The following is a 24067-nucleotide window of genomic DNA, read 5'->3' as shown; positions in this document are numbered from 1 at the left end:
GTTAAGTTGCCTAATAATTATGCACAGTAATAGTCACCTGCACACACAGATATCCCCCTAAAATAGCTAAAACTAAAAACAAACTAAAAACTACTTCCAAAAATAGTCAGCTTTGATATTAATGAGTTTTTGGGTTCATTGAGAACATGGTTGTTGTTCAATAATAAAATTAATCCTCAAAAATACTCATTTGCCTAATAATTCTGCACTCCCTGTATATTTATATATATATATATATATATATATATATATATATATATATATATACACACACACACGCATACACACACACACACAGACACACATACATATACACACACGCACATAGGGGTGCTTACAATGATCGACTTTTATTCATATAGTTTAAAACCTTTTGCCCATAATAGTCCAAAAGTCCTGCTAAAACTTTTAAATTGGAGTTGGATTTTCATTTGTTTGCTTTTAACTCAAAGTAGATAAAAGATATATATAATAGATAAACTTTTTTTTTCTCTCATTTTGCATAGAGTAGGCAAATATCCCCACCAGTATAATCCATTAGGTTTCTTTTGCCATCTGTGTCCCATTGGGAAGATTTCTCCTAATTTCCTGTCCCATAACCACAATAGAAAGCGAAAGGAAATTCCTCCAAAGCAAAGTTATCACCAGGGTCACCAGAACTAGTGTTCCCATCGGAAAATTTCCCCTGTATTCCTGTTCTGGGGAGAAACCAAAATTTGGGATTTTCACTTTCAATAACAGTAAGGATGACATATATAGAGGGTGAATCTTCCTAACAGGTGCACAGGCAGCTTTTAAAACCCAACAGGTGTTCGAATCCCTTTCCACTCTATCCAAAAAAAAAAAAAAGAAATGGGGATTTTTGACTTACCATAAAATCCATTTCTCTGATGTTCAATGACAGACACAGCTTCAGATCTTCATAACCATTGGGTTATACTGCCCCCTACAGAAGTAAAACTTTAGGCAGAAAAAAAAAAGGTTGGCTATGCCCATGGGCAGTCCCAGGGGGTATACTCCCTCTTTTTGCTATAGGCACAAAGTTTAGTTATAAGCAGTGTCAGAAGAATTACAACTCCAAAAAGGGGTGGGTGCTGTGTCCGTCAATGAAATTAAGAAAAATAGATTTTACGCTAAGTCAAAAATACCATTTTCTATTTCATTCATTGACAGACACAGCTTCAAATCCTAGCAACCGTTGAGACGTCCCAAAGCAGTTTTAAACATGAGGGGCGGGAACAGCAGAAAAATTCTCAAGGCTAAACAGTAACCAACCAGGCAACAGGAGCTCAACCAAAACAACTGGAGCCCACTTGAAAAAAACAATACACCTTCGAAGAGGATCAGGTCCTCTCAACAGCAGCCTGCAAAACCTTGCAGCCAGAAGAAGCATCCGCAAATGCCAACACATCCATTTTATAAAACTTTGTGAAAGTGTGCGCCAACGACCAAGTGGCAACCTTGCAAACCTGCATCACCGACACCTGATGACGGAAAGCCCAGGAGGCACTAAGCACCCCAGTACAGTGTGCCTTAACAGGGAAAGGAGGAACCTGACCTTTGGTGGAATCACTGTCTGTCTGTTCCATCTGGAAATGGTCGCAGAGGAAGCTGACAACCCTTTACGAGGCCCATCCGTGAGCACAAAGAGAGAGTTCCGACTTCCTGAAAGACTCCGTAGGCTGCCAGGAACACCCTGCTAATTGCTCGGACCACATCCAAGGTATGCAAGGCAATTTCCTTCAGATGTTTAGGCCTGGGACACAGGGAAGGCAACACAATATCTTCATTCAAATAAAAAACAGAAGGAACGAGGGACAGTCGCGAAGAAGCACCTTATCCCTGTGAATCACAAGGTAAGGTGAATGACAGGATAATTCCGCCATGTTCCGATACCCCGAGCGCAGAGGTGATAGCCACCAAATAGGCCACCTTCAGGGCCAGCGTAAGCAGGGGAATCTCCCAAAGTTTCTCAAAGGGAGGCTTCTGGAGGACCGAAAGCACCAAATTGAGGTCCCAGGGCAGCACCTGAGCCGACGCTGGAGGAACCAAATAACGGACACCCTAAAGAAAAGTATGCACCAGGGAGAAAGTGGCCAAAGGTCATTGGATAAAGACCGTCAAAGCCGACACCTGGCCCTTGATGGTACTGAAGGCCAATTTATGTTCAAACCCCCCCTACCGTTTGAAGGAAGGTCAAGATCCCAGCCACCGAGAAGGAACGATGATGAACCCCAAGAGACTCACACCACGCAATGCACGTCTTTCACGTACAATTGTAGATCCTCCTAGAAGTAGATTCCTAGCTTTTAACAGTGCAGGAATCACTCAGATAAACCTCTATCCTTCATCATCGGGTGTTCAACAGCCAAGCCGTCAAAGCGACTGTAAAGCAGGATGGAAGATTGGTCCTTAGGACAGCAGATCCTCCCTGAGAGGACCAGCCGCACCAGATCGGCGTACCAAGCCCGGCAAGGCCAGTCTGGAGCCACTAAGATGACTATAATCCCTTCTGCCTCGATCCTGCATAGAAGTCTTGGCAGAAACTTGAGGAGGAAGGCGTAAATCAGACAATACTGTCCCCACTGGGCCACCAGAGCATCTGTGGCTTCCGACAGAGGATCTCTTGGTCAAGCCACAAACCTTTGCACCTTTCTGTTGAGCCGAGACGTCAACAGATCCCTCTCGGGGGTGCCCCATCGGAGAAACAACTGATGATACACCTCCGGATGAAGAGACCACTCCCCTTGGTCCAACACATGCTGACTGAGGTAATCCGTCTGGCAGTTTTCCACCCCGGGAATGTGTATGGTGGCGAGGGCTGGAACGAACCGTTCTGCTCACTTTAGTATTCTGGCTACCTCCAGAGCTGCCAGGACACTTCTTGTTCCCCCTTAGTAATTGAGATAAACCACGGCCGTGGCATTGTCCCATTGAACGTGCACTGGAGACGATCTGTCCAATGGTCAAGACACAGTCTGATTGCTTGGAGTTCCACTACATTGATCGGTAGTCTGGATTCTTCCAGCATCCAGATCCCCTGAGCAGAATGCTTGCCAAGGAAGCCTCCCCAGCCAGACAGGCTGGCATCCATGGTGAACACTGTCCAATACAAGGGGAGGAAGGAGTTGCCCAGCCAAAGCATCGGAGAATGAAGCCCCCATATCAGAAACTCCTTCGCTCCCCGACTTAGCAAGATCCAATTGTCCAGAGACTGAGGAGTCTTGCCCCATTTGGTCAGAATCTCCCTTTGTAGGGACCTTGTATGGAACTGTGCAAACGGAACTGCCTCGAAGGTAGACACCATCAGGCCCAGCACTCGCATGCAAGTCCGGAGGGATGAACATCTGCTGGACAGTAGGAGACGAATTGCAGCCTGCAATTTCTGGAGTTTGTCCAGAGAAAGGAGCACTCTGGCTAAGGCACAGTCCAGAGTCAAGCCCAGATAGTGCAGCTTTGTGGACGGAACCAGGGCAAAATTCAGAATCCAGGCGAACTCCCCCAGAGTTCGTATTGTGATCTCCAGGTTTTCCACCAGAGCAGAAGACTCCACTCGCAGAAGGAGATTGTTCAAATAGCCCAGTACCGCAATCTCCTGTTGGCGTACCAAATCTAGCCACCACCATGCGAATGGACTCCATTCTGAGCTTCTGCACCCACACAAAGCAGCTCAGAGCCTTGAGGTCCAGGTATGGATGCACTTTGCCCTTCTTCCTGGGAACTGTAAACAGGTTTGATTAAAAACCCTGAAAACATTCCGAAGTCAGAACCAGGACAATCACCCCTTGATGTAACAGGTCTTGTACCGCCCCAAACAGACCCTGTAAGCGGTCCGGGAACATGCGCAAGTTGGAAGGAAAGAACCTTGTGGGGGACTCGACCTTGTAGCCGGACCGAATGACTTTGTGGACCCACTTGTCTTGTTACCAGGGAATTCCACAGGTTCGGAAACCAGCGAAGACACCCCCCCCCCCCATCCCCGATACGGGTTAGGGTGCACCTTCATGCAGAAGGAGCCTTGTCTGCGGGTCTGGAGAAGCCCGCTCTCGGCTTGTCAGACCAGGTTTATTTAAATCCTCCAGAGGAGGCTAAAGGCTTTGAGCCCTTGTCATTTGACCCTGAGGGACGAAAAAACTTCTTAAGGGCCAAGAAGGAAGGCCCACGTCTGTGACTAGGTTCCACTGCCTTATCAACCTGCTGAAGAAAGGTACTCTTACGCCCTGTGAGACTTTTATGATGTCATCCAGGGTAGCTCCAAACAGGCAATCTCCTTAAAAAGGGAAGGTCAGTCAAGGCCTTTTAGAAGTCTGGTCCACAGGCCACCATTTGAGCCAAACGACACGCCGAAGGACCACTGCCAAAACAGAGAGCAGAGCTATTAGGGGAGCTGCATCCAAAGAGGCATAACAGATAAACTGCAGCCCCTGGACCAGCTGGTCCACCAGCTCAGCAAAGGGGGGGGGGGCTCTTCTCCTTCCAAGTAACGGCGTAAAAGCTTAGCCCACTCAGTCAGAGTTTGCGAGGCAATGGTGAATACCGGCTTCAGTACTGAACCAGCCGGAGTGTACCTATTGCGGGCCACAGCCTCTGCCTTCCTGTCAGCCAGATCCTTAAAAGCTGGGGACTCTTCAAACGGAATCATGGTTGCCTTGTTCAATCTGGAAACGGGAAGGTCCACCACCGGTGGAAAAGTGCACTTCTTACGAAGGGACTCCTCATAGGGGTAACGCCTAGTAAAGCGCTTAGGGACACCAAGGGAATGCTTTGGTCATCCCCACTCTTTAGCGACAATTCAGTCAAAATAGGCGGGGAAAAGAAACCTCTTTGCCGCTCTGGATGGCTTGTAAGTGCCAAAGGGAATCTGCGCCTCCGTCGCAGCAGCATCCTCCATCTTCAAAGTCTCACGCACAGATACAATCAGTGCTTACACCAGCGCCTTTTCGTGCGCGGATGCAGATGTGGAGGAATCCTCCCCACTATCAGAGGATTCGGGCGTGTGGTTGCAGACCCAGCAGGGTAACCCACGTCCATGACGGCCAAATCAGATTCAGGATCTAATGAGAAAGATGAGGCAGGGGATGTTTTTTGCTAGCCCCTCGCCCGAAGACTACCTCCACCCCGGGACACAAAGGACTCCAGGACCGCTGTCAGTGCATCGATGGATGGTTGGGACCCGGAGGGCACCGCAGAGAGGGGATCAGTTGGGGAGATGTGCTCCAAAGACTCCATGAGTCACCAGGGGGACCCCACAAGAAGTGCAAAACCCTGCAAGGGACAACCCCCACCGCACTGGCAACACCAACCGGTTGCTAGGCAGAAGCACCAAGCGATCCTCCGCAGAGAGGGAGAGAAGCCCATCAGACTCACCACCCAGTAGAAACAGGCACCTGCAGCCACCGGGATAATTTGTACTCCACACGCGGCAATCAGGAAGTGAAAAGGATCCGGGAGTCAGCACAAGGGGATGAGGAGGGGCTCTCACGGCCAAAATGACCGCCCAAAGGGCTCCACTTTCATGGCCGCCGCTATTTTCAATAGCAAACCACAGAAAAATGGCCGCTGGACGACACAAACATGGCCGCCGTGTATAGACACTCACAGGCTACACCAAATGGCGGCCCCGCACGGCACCACAAGGCTTTCAGGGACCCAGGAGGGAACCCAGGCCTCAAGGACAGAATCAGGCAGGACGGGGAGCTCTGTCAGGAGCCCCCACCAGGTACAGCCCCCCCTGCATAGTTGATCGTCCGGTCGCCGGCAGCCCAACCCCCCCACCCTGCCCCGGTTCCCACCACCAGCATAGCTCCCTGTCCCCACCCCAGGAGGTGGATCAGACCACCCAAACAGACCCAACATATATGGAGGGGGAGGGGGTAAGATTGTGGACAGATGACAAGGGGGGGGTGCCTGGCGGGAAGAAAGGGAACCCAGGGGTCCGACTGCCTCAAGGAGGGACCCACGTCCACCCCAAAACCCCCAGGGGGAAAGGGGGGACAGCTACTCACCATACCAGGAACCAGACGGGCACCGCTCCAGACAGAACCCCTCTCTCTATTGAAATGGGGAGGGCTGTCGGCCAGGAGGAACACTGCAACTCGGGCCGAGACCCGGTCGTATGCGACCTCGTGAGACGTTTAACTCGAAGGCCAGCCCCCGTCCAGTGGGGCTATGACGCAGCCTATCTAGCACAGAGCTGAGGTCTGCGCGGGCTTGCTGGCCAGACTGGTGTGACCACTGGATCTAGATTATGCACTAGAAAAGAAATGGACAGAGGGCGCACCAGCCTAGCGCATGATCCTTAAAACGATTTATTAAAATAGAATTACATACACATTATACTCACAAGACAAATGTGAAACATGGGCAAATATGTGCAATATAGGACCACCAAGAGCCTCCACTGAGCATCCTCTGTTGGTGCAGGCTGTGGTGGGATGTAGCTCTCCAAAAAACCGCTTACACGTTTCGGGGTGTCCCCCCTTCCTCAGAGCTAATTTGAGATGTGAGTGGTAGGGCTTTTTATATATTCTAAAGAGGTCCCATGATTAACTACATATGCTCCTCCTCTTGGAGGACAATATCACAGAAAAGTGATAATAATAAAGATTATGCAGCCTGTCGTCAAGTCCGGCAGTTGATTGTAGGTCTCACAGGAAAAATCCAGGAAAGGGAAATTTCCATCTGAAAAGAAAAAATTTCCAGGACCAAAGATCCCAGCAAGAAGCTAGGTCCATACTCCTGACTAGGCAGAAAAAAAAACTGAGTGCCTAGAGCAGAGAGAGGGAGTATACCCCCTGGGACTACCCATAGGCGTAGCCAGACTTCTTTTTTCCTGCCTAGTGTCCTACTCCTGTAGGAGGCAGTATAATCCAACGGTTATGAAGATCTGAATCTGTGTCCGTCAATGAACGAAAAGAGAAATAAAGTTTTCATTTAGGTATTAAGTCCATTTAAAACAACATGTCCATCTAAAACTACTCTGTGCACAGGGTGGCAAGGCTGTTTTACCATTTCACTGCACAATTAACAGCACTGTCGCCCTGTTGAAGCACATCTTCAGGTAAACCTTAGGCACGCTGTAGAGAAGGACCATTGCTCCGTATGAAATGAGTGGTGTTTCTGACCTACTCATTGTTAGTCTGAGCTAGATCTCTACTAATTGGCTGATTGGAAAGCTCTAACTTAAGAAGGGAAGGGGGTGGACCCCTACAGAGAAACCAATGCTTCTACAAAATAGAGCAAATGTCCAACTCTGCATCATGCTGGTAGGGGACAGGCATATCTGCTTTCCAAGGAAAAGGAACTGAAAAGAGAGCATTCAGATGGGCATGACAATTAAACAGGATCTTGCTGCTAGCAAGATCCTGCACAAAAAATTGTGCATACACATGTAACATTTGTGTTTACACATGTACAGTGTATACCAAAAGGCTATGAGCTGTCAGTAAGGTAGGAGTACAAAAACCAAAATGATGAAAGAATTAAAAAAAAAAAAAAAAACAAAAAGAAAAAAAACACAACAAAAGTGCACCCAACAGTCTCATTTCCAAAACTAAAATTCTTTATGATCTAGGATACCCACTTTTCAAAAAAGGTTCTCTATTTACAAGCTTAAAGGGTAACTCCACTTTCGTGGGGGAAAAAATTGCAAATAAGGAAAAAAATAATATAGCATATACAATTGTGACACAAGTCACATTGAAACTAAATGTTAATAAAAATTACCTTTCCTTTTCATTTTTCAATCTGCAGCTGTTGTAATTTTCTGAAAATGCAGTACAATATGGCTACCTGGAGGTGTTCTGTACACAGAATGTGTCCTTGTAATGTACATGGATCACCCAGAGGATAATGTTTTTTTCTCAACAAAAGTGGAGTTATACTTTAAACTTTCAGGCCATTTAGGAGTCATCTTCCTGGATGCTTAGACCCATTTTCACGGATACTCTACAATGCGATTTATTGTGAAAAGCACATTCTGAAAACTGCATTGCAGAAGTTCTTACTCTTCTGCTTGTTTCACGGTCACGTTCTAGAAATAAGCGCGCACATCCTCCCTGACCTCAGTGGGAAAAAGAAAACTTGTCAATGTTTGTGTAATATGTTCAACACATGGCTAGAAAATGAACAACGCAGGCCTGCTTTAATTATCCCTTGAGAGATGGGGAGCCATCGGTGGTCATGTATCACCGCGGAGAAGCTGCCAAGTATATCCTTGTCATAAACACAAGATTAGGGAGTATGCTGAGACAGGAAGTGGGATGGGTAGGAAGTGCAGACCCTGATGTACAGATACCTACATAAAAGTAGAAGAACACTGCAAGATGTAATTATACAGGAAGAATACTGAGCAAATACAACTTTAAAGGAATTGAGCCAAGATTGATGAAGAAGCCATCACCCATTCAACATACCTTCTCCATCCTCTGTCTATCAGATCCTGGTAATCTTGAACAGTGAGAGAGTGAGCCCACATGCCTGCAAGCACAAGAAGGAGAAAGCAAAATAATTATTTGTACTGAAGTCATAAATCCATTCACAGAAGCTATCTCAGAATCTAAGAGTAACAAATGAATACTTTATATACGTATAACGAAGGAGAAAGATGTGTAACATATCCTGCATGTAGTGTTTTTCGAAGACCTCTTTCATACCAGATGCTTTTCTATGTAGCATATTAGTCAGAGTCGCACCGATTTGAATGGTTCCATAGACACAAATAGGATGCGACTTGTTATGCAATCCGGAACTGTCAAATCGAATGACAAGTCGCACCAGTGTGAACGGGGGCGAAGCTAAACATATGATGAAAATATACGTAGAGAACACCCTCAGGCAGCTGAATTTACATATAAATAGCAACTTTTTCTCTAAACTGCACCTGGCCCCACCCCTTCCTTCTCCCCAAGCCTTAGTATTGGTCTGTTAGAGCAACTATGTTGCTGTATGTAAAAAAAAAAAAAGTTAACATGTTCCCTGAAAAGAAGACATTAAGTGCCGGCACTTAGGCCTGGTTCACACTAATGTAAATTCAGATGACTTGTACTCGGTGTATATACTGGAATTTACGTAGGTTTTACATTCTGGCTGCCTATCTCAATGCTTGAAGTGCTAAAATGACAGGGCAGTACAACTCTCCCCCCCCCCCCCCAAATAACCCCTTTTTAGAAAGTAGACACCTCAAGGAATTTCCTGAGAGGCACGTTGAGCCTATTAAATATTAAGGCTCCGTTCACATCTAGGCATTTTGGGGCGTTTTTGGGGCGTTTTTCTGCTCTAGGATCAGCTCTCAAAACGCCCAACAAGACAAATCCTATTCATTTCAATGGCCCCTGTTCACATCTGAGCGTTTTGACGCTGTATACAAAACGCCCAACGCTCAAAAAAGTACATGAGCTTCTTTTTGGGCAGATTACAGGCGTTTTCCATTGATCTCTATTCAATCTAAAAACGCCTGCACAAAAATCGCGGTAAAAATCGCGGTAAAATCGCGGTAAAAAACGCCGCAAAAATCGCGGTAAAATCGCGGTAAAAAACGCGCGAAAAACGCTAAGCTCAGGTGTGAATGTAGCCTAAACATTTTTGTCACAGGTGTTTGAATAATGGCAAAAAAAACAAACAAACAGTTTTTACACAAAGTTGTCATTGAAATTCTATATTGCTCACGCATGCCATGAGTATATGTGGAATTACACCCCAAAGTACATTCTGCTGCTTCTCCCGAGTATGGAAATACCCCATATGCTTGATTTTTTTGCAGTCTAGCTGTGTACAGGACCCCAGAAACCAATTACTGCCTTCAGGCTTTCTAAGGGCATAAATTCTTGATTTCACTCCTTACTACCCATAACAGTTTCGGAGGCCATGCAATGCCAAGGTAGTGAAAAAAATGACCCCTTTTCGGAAAGTCGACACCCTAAGCTATTTGCTGAGAGGCATGTTGAGTATTTTGCAGATTTCGCTTTTTCTCGCACAGTTTTGAAGTTTTAAAAATAAAAAAAAATAAATACATTTTCCTTTTCTTTTCAGAAACAAATGAGAGCTACAAAATACTCACCATGCCTCTTAGCAAATACCTTAGGGTGTCTACTTTCCAAAATGGGGTAATTTGGGGGGGGGGGGGGGGTTGTGCTATATTGACATTTCAGGGCCTCTGAAACTGTGATAGGCAGGGAGGAAGTAAAATGATCAATTTACGCCCTTAGAAAACCCGAAGGCGGTGATTGGTTTTTGGGGTCCCGTTCACAGCCAAGCTCCCAAAAAAGTCTCACACATGTGGTATCCCTGTACTCAGGAGAAGCAGCAGAATGTATTTTGGGGTGTAATTCCACATATACCCATGGCATGTGCAAGCAATATATAATTTAGTGACAACTTTGTGTAAAAAAAAAAAAAGAAAAGAAAAATTGTAATTTTACAGAATCTTTTGGCAAAATATAAAAAAATTCCATGGACTCATCATGCCTCTCAGCAAATAGCTTGGGGTGTCTACTTTCCAAAAAGGGGTCATTTGGGGGGTGGTTGAACTGTCCTGGCATTTTATGCCCAATATTAGAAGCTTATGCCACACATCACCCACTCTTGTAACCACTTAAAGACCAAGCCTTTTCTGACACTTTGCTTACATGAAAAAATTATTATTTTTTACTAGAAAATTACTTTGAACTCCTGACCATTATATATTTTTTTAAATCAGAGGCCCTACAGAACAAAATGGTGGGTGTTGCAATTTTTTTTGTCACACTATATTTGCGCAGTGGAATTTCCAAACGCAATTTTTTGGGGGGAAAAAAAACACTTTCAATTCAATGCACAAAAACAGTGAATATTGCCCAGTTGTTTGGTAAAATATAAAAAGATGATCTTATGCCGAGTACATAAATATCAAACATGACATGCTTTAAAATTGTAGCAGCAATAAACTATGTACATTTTTAAAAGCTTTTACAGGTTACCACTTAAGATTTACAGAGAAGGTTTATTTCAAGAATTACTGCCCTTGATCTGATGTTCGTGGGGATACCACACATGCATGGTGCAATTGGTGTATGACACCAGACCGATGCTTGCGTTCTCCTTTCCCGCAAACACTAGGGTGTTTGATTTTTTTTTTTTTAGGCCTCGTGCACACAGGATGTTTTTGAAGCTGCTTTTAGGAGCGTCAAATGTTTTTTTGCTGCTTAAAAACGCTCCTCCATATTATCTTATGGCCTCATGCACACACAGATGTTTTGAAGCTTTAAGTGGCATAGGCGTTTTCAAGCTGCAAAAAAAAAAAAAAAACCCAGGGCCAGCGAGTTCCGAGGACCGGTGTTACAGCTGTAACAACGTCTGACGCTGCTAAGCGTAGCATTACGTTGCTTATGCAGCGTTAAGCCACATCAAACTTTTTTTTTTTTTTATGTGAAAATCATAGGTTCCCTATGGGAGCCCATTGATTTGAATGTTAGTCGCAATCAAGTCAGATCATGATGATCCGACTTGTGGTGCGAATTGCGCTCTGAGGATCTTGTGGGGGAACTCCACGCCGAACTGGAAAAAGAAACGGTGTGGGGGTCCCCCCCCCCTCAGGTTCTATACCAGGCCCTTTGGGTCTGATATGGTTTTTGAGGGGAACCCCACGCCAAAAAAAAAAAAAAAAAACGGCATGGGGTCCCGCCCAAAATCCACACCAGACCCTTATCCGAGCATGCAGCCCGGCAAATCAGGAAAGGGTAGGGGACGAGTCAGCGGACCATACCAGGCCACACACCCTCAACATAGGGAGGTGGGTGCTTCGGGATAGCGGGGGGGGGGGGGCTCTGCACCCCCCTCACCCCAAAGCACCTTGTCCTTATGTTCATGGGGACAAGGGCCTCTTCCCGACAACCCTGGGCGGTGGTTGTGGGGGTCTGCGGGCAGGTGTTTTATCGGAATCTGGACGCTCCCTGTAACCAGGGGAGCCCCCCAGATCCCGGCCCCCTCCCATGTGAATGAGTATGGGGTACATTGAACCCCTACCCCTACCCATTCACCCAAAAAAGCCATTGTAGTGTAAATAATGACAAGAGACGCTTTTGAGAAGTCCTTTAATAAAAATCTTCCCCTGGTATTAACGCCAATGGAAAAAGCTGGCATTGGTAGTGGCTCTGCAGCTCAATTTTTCTAGCACCCTGTGTGCATGAGGCCTTATTATTATTTATTTTATCAGTACTTTTGCTGGTCCTTTTTGGGCATATATTGGAAGGTTCTTTTTTTTTTTTTTTTATGCAGCCTGTGGGCTGAACGAAAAAAGAGAACCTAACAGATTTCTCCATTCACATTGATCGATATGGATAAAGAAATCTCTGCCAGAAAGTGTGTGGTATGCCCACCATTAGACCTCCCAGCATCCACCCACTTCTCATGATGGGCATACATGCAATGTTCTTTTTTTCCCCCTTCAGCCCATGGGCTGAAGGAAAAAAAAAAGAAAAAAAAAAAAAGAGAACATACAAGATTCCTCCATTCACATTGATCAATGTGGAAATAGAAATCTCTGCCAAGAAAAGTGTTAAATATATGGTGAACCATAGGGGAGATCCACCCTCTGTGTCCACCCAATCCCCTATGCTTCGCCATATATGCTCTTTTTTTTTTTTAACTGCGATGGTGAAATCACCTCCTACAGCACTGCAATCATTGATTTACATATATGCTGGGAGCAAACGCTGTTGCTGTCCAAATAAACAAATCAGTGCTTGATATACGGACCCTTCCAGTTTTAGGCCTGCTTCCCACCTATGCATTTTTCAGTGCTTTTACAGAAACGCACTACATTGCATTTAACATGGTTTCCTATAGAACACATTCACATCTATGCTTCTTTTCAGCCGATGCTTTTTTTTAGAAAGGGTCAGGGACTTTTTTTCAATTCAAAACAGTGCGTTTTTGCAGTGATTTTGCATTTTTTAATCTGCCCAACAACAAATTGTGCAAAAAAAAAAAAAAGGATTAAAATAAAAAAAAAAAAAAAAAAAAAAAAAAAGGAGGCATCCCTCCCACCGAGCCACAGTATACCTGCTGAACCAGCCAAGATTCAAAACCGTCAATTGCCGGCCTTACACAGCCAGCTCTTCCCATCACTCCTGCAGTCATAAAACATGCATAAACAGACAATCCAAACATGCGTTTATGTAAAAGAAAAAAAAAAAAAAAAATTACCAGCAACCCGATTGTACGTATTCTTATGCCCCGTACACACGTACCGATCGTCGGCCGAACGATCGGCCGCCTTTTGTCCAGGGCTGTCGTGTCTGTTAAAAACTGCAAAAGACTGCACAAGAATTTTGTCGGCCAACAACAGCCGACTGCAGAAGTGATGTCATGTGATGGTTAACTTTCCGTGTGTTTTTTCTTTTATGAGCATGCCCAGTCTTGCTAATCTGCTGTCTGTCGGCCGAAATCTGTACTGACTGGCGAACAATCGGCCGTTCTGGTGTTGGCCAACAAAAATTTTAATGCTTGCACGACAGATTCTGTTCGGCCGAAAATGCGCTGTCGGCTGTCGAAAGCATCATACTAACAAGCCTACAATCGGCCGATCGGCCGAATATTTACGGCCGACAATCGGTACGTGTGTACGGGGCATTAGTACAACTTTGGAGTCAGACTTGCATGTGACTTTGAAAGGACTTTTAGTGTCCATTCACACTACCGCGACTTGTCGCGGTCCATTGTGTGCTACAGGAACCGTTCTAATAGGAGCGAAACAAGTCGCTCCGACTTAGAAAAAGGTTCCTGTACTACTTCCGGGCGACCTGGAGCAACTTGCATAGACATTCATTATATGAAGTCCATGCAAGTCGTGCCGCGTTCGTGTGAACCGGCAGTGTAAACTCTGTGGCATGGAGGTTGTTTCAAAGTTGGTTCAAAGTAGCAAAGGAACCTTTTCTAAAGTCTAAAATCAGAGCGACTTCAGTAGTGCTAATTAAGACAGCTCTCATTAACTAACATGGGATTTCACATGTCATGGGGTCTCACAAGTCAGATCCCAAGTCCTGGCAGTGTGAACAGAGCCTCAGACTACACTGTTATGTCTATTGCCAAAAATTTCAATCAATATGCCAAAAGTCTTCACTTGGAAAGTAAATTCCAGTATAAAGATGGGGGAACCTTTTTCCAGACAGATCTCCGCTCTCTTTATTACACAAGAAACACAAATTTCCATAATAGAGAGCGAATTCCTAAGCATGCAGAGTTTGCCCCCTTCTGGCAAAATCCTCCAGCGGAGCTCTGTGGGAGGTTTCAGATTCTTCTCTTTTTTTTTTTTGTCCAGACATAAATATTTTTATACAAACGACAATCAGTGACGCAGCTTTCAAAATAGAGGAAAACATTGCAATACTTCCAGTAAAATGGACAAAAAAGCATAGAAGCAATGCACAGTGCTAAAATTAGAGAAAAGAGTACCAAAAGAAATTAAAATCCACCTTCGTTCACAAAGACATTTAACAGCTCTTGTCCTGAAGCATAAAATCTTCAGGCCCTTTCCCGACCCTGGGCAGCCACAAGAGCTGCGCCGCATACAGCTACCTATCCAATTAGCTGCATGTGGCCGTACTCAGGCAAACGCCAATTGCTTTTTTATTATTATTATACAGGATTTAAATAAGCGCCGACAGTTTGCGCAGAGCTTTACATGAGGGCAGAAAGTGACATGCTTGCGGAGAAACGCTGTACATGCTGGTAAATGCTGATGCACTAGCAATCTGCGTTTACCTGAACACATCTGGTGTACAGCCATTGAGGTCTGGTTCACAATTATGCGATGCGGGAAGGCTGCGAATCCGCAGCCTGTTCCCGTATCGCACACGCACCCCCGGCAGTTCACACTGCCATATGCGATACGCTGGGGGTGTCAATGTAATCTTAACGACACCCCCAGTTTGATCGCATATCGCAGTGCGATCTTGCAGTTTGCACAGGATCGGATCGCACAAGTGTGAACCGCTGTGCGATCCGATCCTGATGCGGCTGCAAAAAAGGGTCCTGTGCGTGTTTGCTGCCGGTGCGGTGCGAATTTAGCCATACAAAGTGTATGGCTAAACTCGCACCGCACAGCCGATCGCATGTAATGAAGGAGCAGTGCGCTCCGACATTACATGCGAACCCCGCACTCGCATTAAGTGTGAACCGGGGCTGACTTGTACAGACAGCTGTGTGTGGCACATGCAGTTCCCCAAGCCTAATGGTCAGTGTGTATGGGGCAATATACTGTTCACCCAGATTATAAAATACAACAAACTTGACAGAATTTCTCAAAGTGGAACTAAATGTAAAATCTGCCGTTGTTTCCTAACACAGGGCTCAACACAAGGCGCCAGGTTGCAGTGGTGACAAGAAATTTCATCCTGGCGCAAATTCTGCACACCAACCCCATGTACCCCAGGCTCCGCTTGCCCATATATATATATACACACACATACACACACACACACACACACACACACACACATACATACATACATACACACACACACACAGTATCTCACAAAAGTGAGTACACCCCTTACATTTTTGTAAATATTTTATTATATCTTTTAATGTGACAACACTGAAGAAATTACACTTTGCTACAAAGTAAAGTAGTAAGTGTAAAGCATGTATAACAGTGTAAATTTGCTGTCCCCTCAAAATAACTCAACACACAGCCATTAATGTCTAAACCGCTGGCAACAAAAAAGTGAGTACACCTCTAAGTGAAAAAGTCCAAATTGTGGCCCAATTAGCCATTTTCCCTCCCCGGTGTCATGTGACTCGTTAGTGTTACAAGGTCTCAGGTGTGAATGGGGAGCAGGTGTGTTAAATTTGGTGTTATCGCTCAACTCTCATACTGGTCACTGGAGTTCAACATGGCACCTCATGGCAAAAAAACTCTGAGGATCTGAAAAAAGAATTGTTGCTCTACATAAAGATGGCCTAGGTTTTAAGAAGATTGCCAAGACCCTGGAACTGAGCTGCAGCATGGTGGCCGAGACCATACAGCAGTTTAACAGGACAGAAGTAAGCCTCTTCTAAAGATGATACTTGAGAAAGCCCGGAAACAGTTTGCTGAAGACAAGCAGACTAAAGACATGGATTACTGGAGCCACATCTTGTGGTCTGATTAGACCAAGATAAACGTATTTGGTTCAGATGGTGTCAAGTGTGTGTGGCGGCAACCAGGTGAGGAGTACAAAGACAAGTGTGTCTTGCCTACAGTCAGCATGTTGGTGGGAGTGTCATGATCTGGGGCTGCCGGAACTGGGGAGCTACAGTTCATTGAGGGAACCGTGAATGCCAACATGAACTGTAGCATACTGAAGCAGAGCATGATCCCCTCCTTTCGGAGACTGAGCCGCAGGGCAGTATTCCAACATAATAACAACCCCAAACACACATCCAAGACGACCACTGCCTTGCTAAAGAAGCTATGGGTAAAGGTGATGGACTGGCCAAGCATGTATCCAGACAAAAACCCTAGTGAGCATCTGTAGGGCATCCTCAATTGGAAGGTGGAGGAGCACAAAGTCTCTAAGATCCACCAGCTCCGTGATGTCATCATGGAGGAGTGGAAGAGGACTCCAGTGGAAACCTGTGAAGCTCTGGTGAACTCTATGCTCAAGAGGGTTAAGATAGTGCTGGAAAAAAATGGTGGCCACACAAAATTGTGGTACTTTGGGCCCAATTTGGACATTTCCATGTAGGAGTGTACTCACTTTTGTTGCCAGTGGTTTAGACATTAATGGCTGTGTGTTGAGTTATTTTGAGGGGACAGCAAATTTACACTGTTATACAAGCTGTACACTTCCTACTTTACATTGTAGCAAAGTGTCATTTCTTCAGTGTTGACACATGAAAAGATATAATAAAATATTTACATAAATGTGAGGGGTGTACTCACTTTTGTGAGATACTGTGTATGTATATATCCCCGCCCGCAGGTGCGCGGACTAAGATGCCACGCCGGCCGGTAATTGAGACCGTAGATTTTCGGCCTGCTGTAAGGAGGCGCTTCCATCGGGGAACACATCAGATTTCAATGGGGAAAAATATCATGCTGGATATTTATACCGATAAGGACTGGGTAATGTGTTATGAACAAAAAGATGCCACATCATTTGATGGAAATGAAAATGATCAACCTACAGAGGGCTGAATTCAAAGACAACCCAAAAATCAAAATAAAAAAATGATGCAGCAGGCTAGTTAATTTTGCAGAAATGTCATTGCAGCAACTCAAAATGGTTCTCAGTAGTTTGTATGGCCCCCACAAGCTTGTATGCATGCCTGACAACATTGGGGCATGCTCCCAATGAGGCGACGGATGGTGTCCTGGGGCATTTCCTCCCAGATCTGGACCAGGGCATAACTGAGCTCCTGAACAGACTGAGGTGCAAGCTGGCGACGTCGGATGGACCGAAACATAATGTCCCAGAGGTATTCTATTGGATTTAGGTCAGACGAGTGTGGGGGCTATTCAACGGTATCAATTCTTTCATCCTCCACGAACTGTCTGCATACTCTTGCTACATGAGGCTGGCATTGTCGTGCATCAGGAGGAACCCAGGACTCACTGCACCAGCCTAGGGTGTGACAATGGGTCCAAGGATTTCATCCCGATACCTAATGGCAGTCAGGGTTCCATTGTGAAGCCTGTAGAGGTCTGTGCGTTCCTCCATGGATATGCCTCCCCAGACCCTCACTGACCCACCACCAAACTGGTCATGCTGAACGATGTTACAGGCAGCATAACGTTCTCCACGGCTTCTCCAGACCTTTTCACATCTGTCACATGTACTCTGGGTGACCCTGCTCTCATCTGTTAAAAGCACAGGGCACCAGAGGTGGACCTGCCAATTCTGGTGTTCAATGGCAAATGCGAGCTCCACGGTGCCGGGCAGTGAGCACAGGACACACTAGAGGATGTTGGACTCTCAGGCCTCCTTCATGAAGTCTGTTTCTGATTGTTTGGTTTGAGACATTCACACCAGTGGTCTGCTGGAGGTCATTTTGTATGGTTCTGGCAGTGCTCATCCTGTTCCTTCTTGAACAAAGGAGCAGATACCGGTCCTGCTGATGGGTTAAGGTCCTTCTATCAGGGCCAGAAAAGGGGTGGGCGGGAGGGACAGTTGCCCTGGGCGCGATGGTTTACTAGGTGTAGGATCCTCTAAGCTTGCACTAAGCCTGGGAGAGGGGGGCGCAGTTTGGCCTCTTTGCCCTGGGCACTGGATAACCTTGTCCTGGCACTGCCTTCTATGGTCCTGTCCAGCTATCCTAGAGAAACTGCCTGTCTCCTGGACTCTTCTCCATGCTATTGAGATTGTGCTGGGAGACACAGCAACCTCCTGGCAATGGCATGTATTGATGTGCCATCCTGGAGGAGTTGGACTGCCTGTGCAACCCCTATAGGGTTCAAGTATCGCCTCATGCTACCAGTAGTGACACTGACCCTAGCCAAATGCAAAACTAGTGAAAAACTGTCAGAATAGATGAGTAGGGAAAAAATGTCTGTGGCCACCTATAAAACCATTCTTGTTTTGGAGATTGCCTCACTGTTACCCATCTAGTGCACCTGTTAATTGCATTTACACCAAAGCAGCTAAACGGATTACCAACCCCCTCTGCTACATAACTGACAAAACCAATATCCCAGGAGTTTAATTGACTTGATGCTATACTCTGATAAAAAAAAAAAAAGTGTTCCTTTTTTAAGCAGAGGCCCTAGAGAATAACATGGTGGGTTTTGCAATTCTTTTTAAGTCACACGAGATTTGCGCAGCTGTTTTTCAAACGCAATACTTTTGGAAAAAAAAAACATGAATGAATTTGAGTGCGCATAAACACAAAATACCCAATTTTTAGTATAATATAAAAGATGATTTTTGGACTGAGTAAATGGATACCAAATGTGCCACGCTTTAAAATTGCACACCCCAATGGAATGGTGACAAACTACACTACATTCAATTATCCACAGGCAACACTTTAAAAGCCTTCACAGGTTACCAGTTAAGAGTTACACAGGAGGTCTGGCACTAGAGTTTTTGCTCTTGCTAGGACATTCACGGCGATACCTCACAGATGTGGTGCGATCACCGTTTACAGATGCGTGCGGGACCTACGTTCGCATTTGCGCATGAGCTTTAATATTTTTTTATTTTATTATTTATTTTATTTACATTTACTTTTTTTACCCTGTATCTTTATTATTTTTGTTTTTTGATTAACTTTGTTGCTATCACAAGGGCAGAACAACATCCCTTGTGATGGCATGGGCCAAGACAGATCCTCTTTATGGAAAGATCTGAGGTCTATTAGACCCCCGATCTCTGCCCTGGCCTCCAAAGCATCTGATCAAACTGAGAACCATCAACAAACAAACAAACAAACAAACAAACCAGAAGTGATTAAATTCTCATTGCTTCCGACTTCAGACATCACAGAAGAGTGACGGGAACATCTGTTCCTGTCACTCTTCTCAGTAAATTTGACCGAACCGGTTGCATCAGTACCGGGCTCCCTAATGGGAAGGGAGAGCCTGGCAAAGGCAGCGGTGGCAGAAAGAGGAGGAGGGGGGGGAGGGAATCCAGTTGTTTAGGCTGCTATAAAGCCACCTGGTTCACTTTTACATGAAAAACTGTACCATGCAATTATTTCTGTGTCCATGTAACGTCCTTGGTGAGCTCCCAAACATTTATCACTACTTTTCCCTCTTATTTCTTTTTGTTTGGAACTAGCAGTGCACTATAGTTCTGGTCATGTTCCATGCTGTATGCACACTACACATGCCCACACACATTCTACATTGCCCATCTCAGGAGTGAGCAAGATAGGGTGGCTACGTTCCTACATACAGTGGGACCATGAAGAGTGAATGCATCCACCCTCTAACAGAAGTCAGATCCCAGCAGCAATTAACCACTTCAGCTCCGGAAGGTTTTACCCCCTTAATGACCAGGCCATTTATTGCGATTAAGCACTGTGTTACTTAAACTAAAATTGCATGGTCATGCGCCGTTGTACCCAAATACAATTGATGTCCTTTTTTTCCCACAAATAAAGCTTTTCCATTGGTGGTATTTGATCACCTTTGCGGTTTTTAGATTTTGCGCTATAAACAAAAAAAAGAGCGACAATTTTGAAAAAAGAAAAAACGCCATATTTTTTACTTTCTGCTAGAAAACATTCCCAATAAAAAAAATTAAAAAATTGAATGTTTTTATCAGTTTAGGCAATTTGTATTCTGCTACATATTTTTGGTAAAAAAAAAAATCCCAAAAAGTGTATTTTAATTGGTTTGCACAAAAGTTATAGCGTTTACAAACTACAGGATAGATTTTTGGAATTTTTATTTATTTTTTGTTTTTATTAGTAATGGCGGCGATCAGCGTTTTTTGTGGGACTGCGACATTGCGGCGGACAGATCGGGCCCCTAACTGACATTTTTTACACTTTTTGGGGACCAGTGACATTAATACAGTAATCAGTGTTAAATATTATGCACTGTTACTGTATAAATGACACTGGCAGGGAAGGGATTAACACTGGGGGTGATCAAGGGGCTAATGTGTGCCTAACAATGCTTACTGACTGTGTGGGGGATTTGAAGCTGTTACAGCTGTAAAGGGTGGGCCAAATCAGTATTAAACCCTAGGGACTGAGACTGGGATGCCATTAAAGTTCATGTGCGTGTAAAGACAGGCATCACAAAACATGCCGCACTTAATACTCAGATCACATGAATGTACAAGAAAAGACTAACAATCAATAACAACATATCCTAAAATAAATGTGCCAAAATGGTACCACTCAAAAGACATGCTAAAAGTATAAAGCCCATGCAGCATGTTAAAGCAAGTTGTAAACACTGCTCTGCGGGTACTACAAGGATAGGAAATCTCCTCCAGCCCTGTTCTACTCAGCAGACCACTCTAAAGCAGGGTGAATAAAAAATCGATGATTCAAAAAAAAAAAAAAATGATATAATATACACACACCAAAAAAGAGAGCGGCACTCACGGGTCTTGAAAGGTGAACGCACAATGATGGTTTAATCAATGTCATTGTGCGTTCACCTTTCAAGGTGAGTGCCGCTCTCTTTTTTTGGTTTACATGCGCTGCAGTCTCTGCTGTGCATCAGGGCCCATTTTTTATCCCTGATTTGTGTGCGGTGGAAGCCATTGGATAGTGTATATATATATATATATATATATATATATATATATATATATATATACACACACACACACACACACACACATATACACATAAGTGTGTGATATTTTTATTTAAATCAGATTTTTATTTAAATTGGATTTTTGATTTTTTATCAAATTTATTCCATCAGCGGCCACATAAATGCGGGTTGATTTTACGACTTCCGGTTCCGCCCCACACGTTTTGTCAGACCTGACATCATTAGGGGCATTGAAGAGACACAAGTTATAACATCTTATCTACTCCATGATTTTTGAGGGCAGGGAGAAATCCAGAAAGACAATCAAAAAAACAGCTATCCAACCAAGAATATGGCACACAATGCCATCTTGTGGTGAAAAATGAATAAGGCACATGAGGTATTACACTGAACGGGAAATAATATAATCCCTCCAACTATCCACCATAAGTGTCTGATAATGCGCCATCTAGGGGCAAGGACTAACATTTACTTTCTGATACCAAGCTGAATATAAAATAAAAAAAAACAAATTTAAAAAATAAACATCTCCTGTGTTTGTCCCAGGAATCAGCCATCCAACCAGTGGCGGCCGGTGCTCCATTTTTTTGAGGGGGGGGGGGTCTAGAATCAAACTCCCCTGCCAGATCTGCACATACCCCATCCAGGTCATGGTTTCCTTGGTTTCTCCTCTTGGCAAATCCAGTCTTAAGATCCAAGTCCTGTCCTGATTGGCCAGGAGGAGAAGCAGGGAGACAATAGTGAATATTGATTCCCTAACGTCACAAGTGGGTGGGCTCGGGGCGCATTGCTCTGCTCCCTGAGCCCAACCTTTTTGAAGTCAATAAGAGCCTCAGGCTCCAATCATGGGCTTCAAATAATAAAACCTATGAGTCTGGCATCCCACATGGAGATTAGGAAATGGCGCATGGAGATTAGGGGGGGGGTGTCCCTTAATGGCCTGACCCCTGCTGCACCCAACAGATGGAAATCCAGGAGCAAATAAAACAGCACTGAATATAAACAGTCAGCAGAAGCTGCAGGTTGAAAAAAAGAATTGAAAAATGTTGAGCTGAGAAGGGGAGAGTTGAAACCTCTATCTATAGGTGTCCTGTTATCATCAACGTGAAAGAAAATCCCACATATTGGATTGCCATTAGAACAATGAAGGAGCATGCTAACAATGGGGACAACCAAGGTTTCCTCTCACTTCCTGTTTTGATTTTGTGACAGGAAGTGAAGGGCAATCTCCCCAAGGGGACACAAATGGCAAAAAAAAAAAACTGCCTTACTCTATCCAAAAATAATAATAATTTGGCTGTTAGTTGATATAAAGAAGGAAAAGATGTTAGTACAGAGTAGTTTGGTTAGTATGTGTATGCACTGATCTGTCCTCACATCCTTTATAATGGAGATATTATTAGAGGTCACACCACCCCCCCCCCCCCCCAAATCAGAAAGAAAACACAGGGCACATAAGCCACTGGCTGCAACACTTCAGCTTTAGTGAACTACAAGTCCCAGCATGCCCCCAGCTCCAGGGCTTGCAAAGCATGCTGGGAGCGGAGTGACGTAGGCTCCTCACCGTGGGACACGTTCCCGGCTTCACTCTTACAATAGCCGCACCGGTTCCCAGACTCTCCACCAAAGTACTCCAGGATACTCAGGGCTCCCCCGCCGGCGGACGCCATCTTGCTCCCTGCCCCGTCCGTCAGCCGAGCCGGCTACACGCATGCGCCCTCTCGCTCCTTGCAGAATTCTGGGCCACGGCCATGATTACTCCTCCTAACCAGGAAAACAAGTCTGCAGGCGCCATATTGAGTGAGGGCAAAGCTTGGTCTGGTATACTGAGACCTCGCGCTGATTTCTATAGCTGGCGTGCTTATAGACAGCAATGCAGAGACTTACCGTGAGATGCTTTGCCGTGGAGGGAGCGGCAGTAGCCGCACCTCGCCTCATCTCTCAGTCCCTTGTACTCCAATATAGAATACATAATTGCAGCAGCTTGCTTCTAGAAGTGAACCTGTGCCGTACCGTAAACAAGCTTCCCATCGGGATCTCATAGTCTTCATATGACAGAGCTCTCTACTGCCACCGCGTAGCCCTGCGGCTCCCGCTGGTACTGCACATAATTCTTGGCGCACCTGCACGGTAAAGGGGAACTCCAACCAAATACGTAGTTATTATTATTATACAGGATTTATATAGCGCCAACAGTTTGCGCAGCTCTTTATAGTAACATATTCAGGTTAAAAAAAGACACAAGTCCATCTATCTTAACCCATTAAAATCACCAAACTGTTTACACTGAAACGAAGTATTGCCTGGAGACTAGGCCCCATTCACTCTTAAAGAGGAAGTAAACCCTCCTCAGGAAGTTGTACCTATAGGTAAGCCTATGATAAGGCTTACCTATAGGTACTGTAAATATCTCCTAAACATGTACGGTTTAGGAGATATTTACCTTTAATGCAGCCAGTGACGTCACTGGCGCATGCGCTCTGAAGGAACGGCTGATCGTGCCGTTCCTTCAAAGCCCCGTGCCGTGACCGTCGGCTCCCGCGCGCGTGTGCAGGAGTGACGTCACCGCGGCTCCGGCCAATCAGATGGCCGGATGCCGCGATCCCGGAAGACGGGCGACTGAACATGTCGCTCGTCATACAGGTAAGAGAGCGGCATGGCGGGGGCTCGTTCTAAGGTAAGTATTTCATAATGAGCTAGTATGCGATGCATACTAGCTCATTCGGTCTTTCTCTTGCAGGTTGTAAAAGAAAAAAAAAAATTTTAACAAGTTTACAACCTCTTTAAAGGATAAGTCCACCCTGACACTAAAATCCCTGCCTCTATAGATCTCCATTATCTAACGCTAACCTATCTGGCCCTGTAAAG

General features: G+C 45.1%; 1 protein-coding gene across 4 annotated transcripts in view; it reads right to left on the bottom strand.

Moving 5' to 3' along the window:
• ATE1 (arginyltransferase 1) overlaps positions 1-23247 on the bottom strand; it is a 153456-nt gene extending 130209 nt beyond the window's left edge. For 3 of the 4 annotated variants that reach the window (XM_082267395.1, XM_082267396.1, XM_082267398.1), the window contains exons 1-2: positions 22764-22892; positions 8415-8478 (exon numbers count right to left, since the gene is read on the bottom strand). In XM_082267395.1, coding sequence (XP_082123521.1) covers positions 8415-8478; positions 22764-22869 — 170 coding nt within the window. In that variant the 5' untranslated portion in view covers positions 22870-22892. Of the gene's footprint in view, positions 1-8414; positions 8479-22763; positions 22893-23086 lie in introns of those variants that run through there. The other variant, XM_082267397.1, reaches the window with a different exon arrangement.
• Between the last annotated feature and the right edge of the window lie 820 nt (positions 23248-24067).

This window comes from Pelophylax lessonae (assembly GCF_965119305.1).
Source record: "Pelophylax lessonae genome assembly, chromosome: 9".
In the NCBI taxonomy this organism is placed as follows: Eukaryota; Metazoa; Chordata; class Amphibia; order Anura; family Ranidae; genus Pelophylax; species Pelophylax lessonae.
This window is presented reverse-complemented; position numbering and strand designations above follow the sequence as displayed.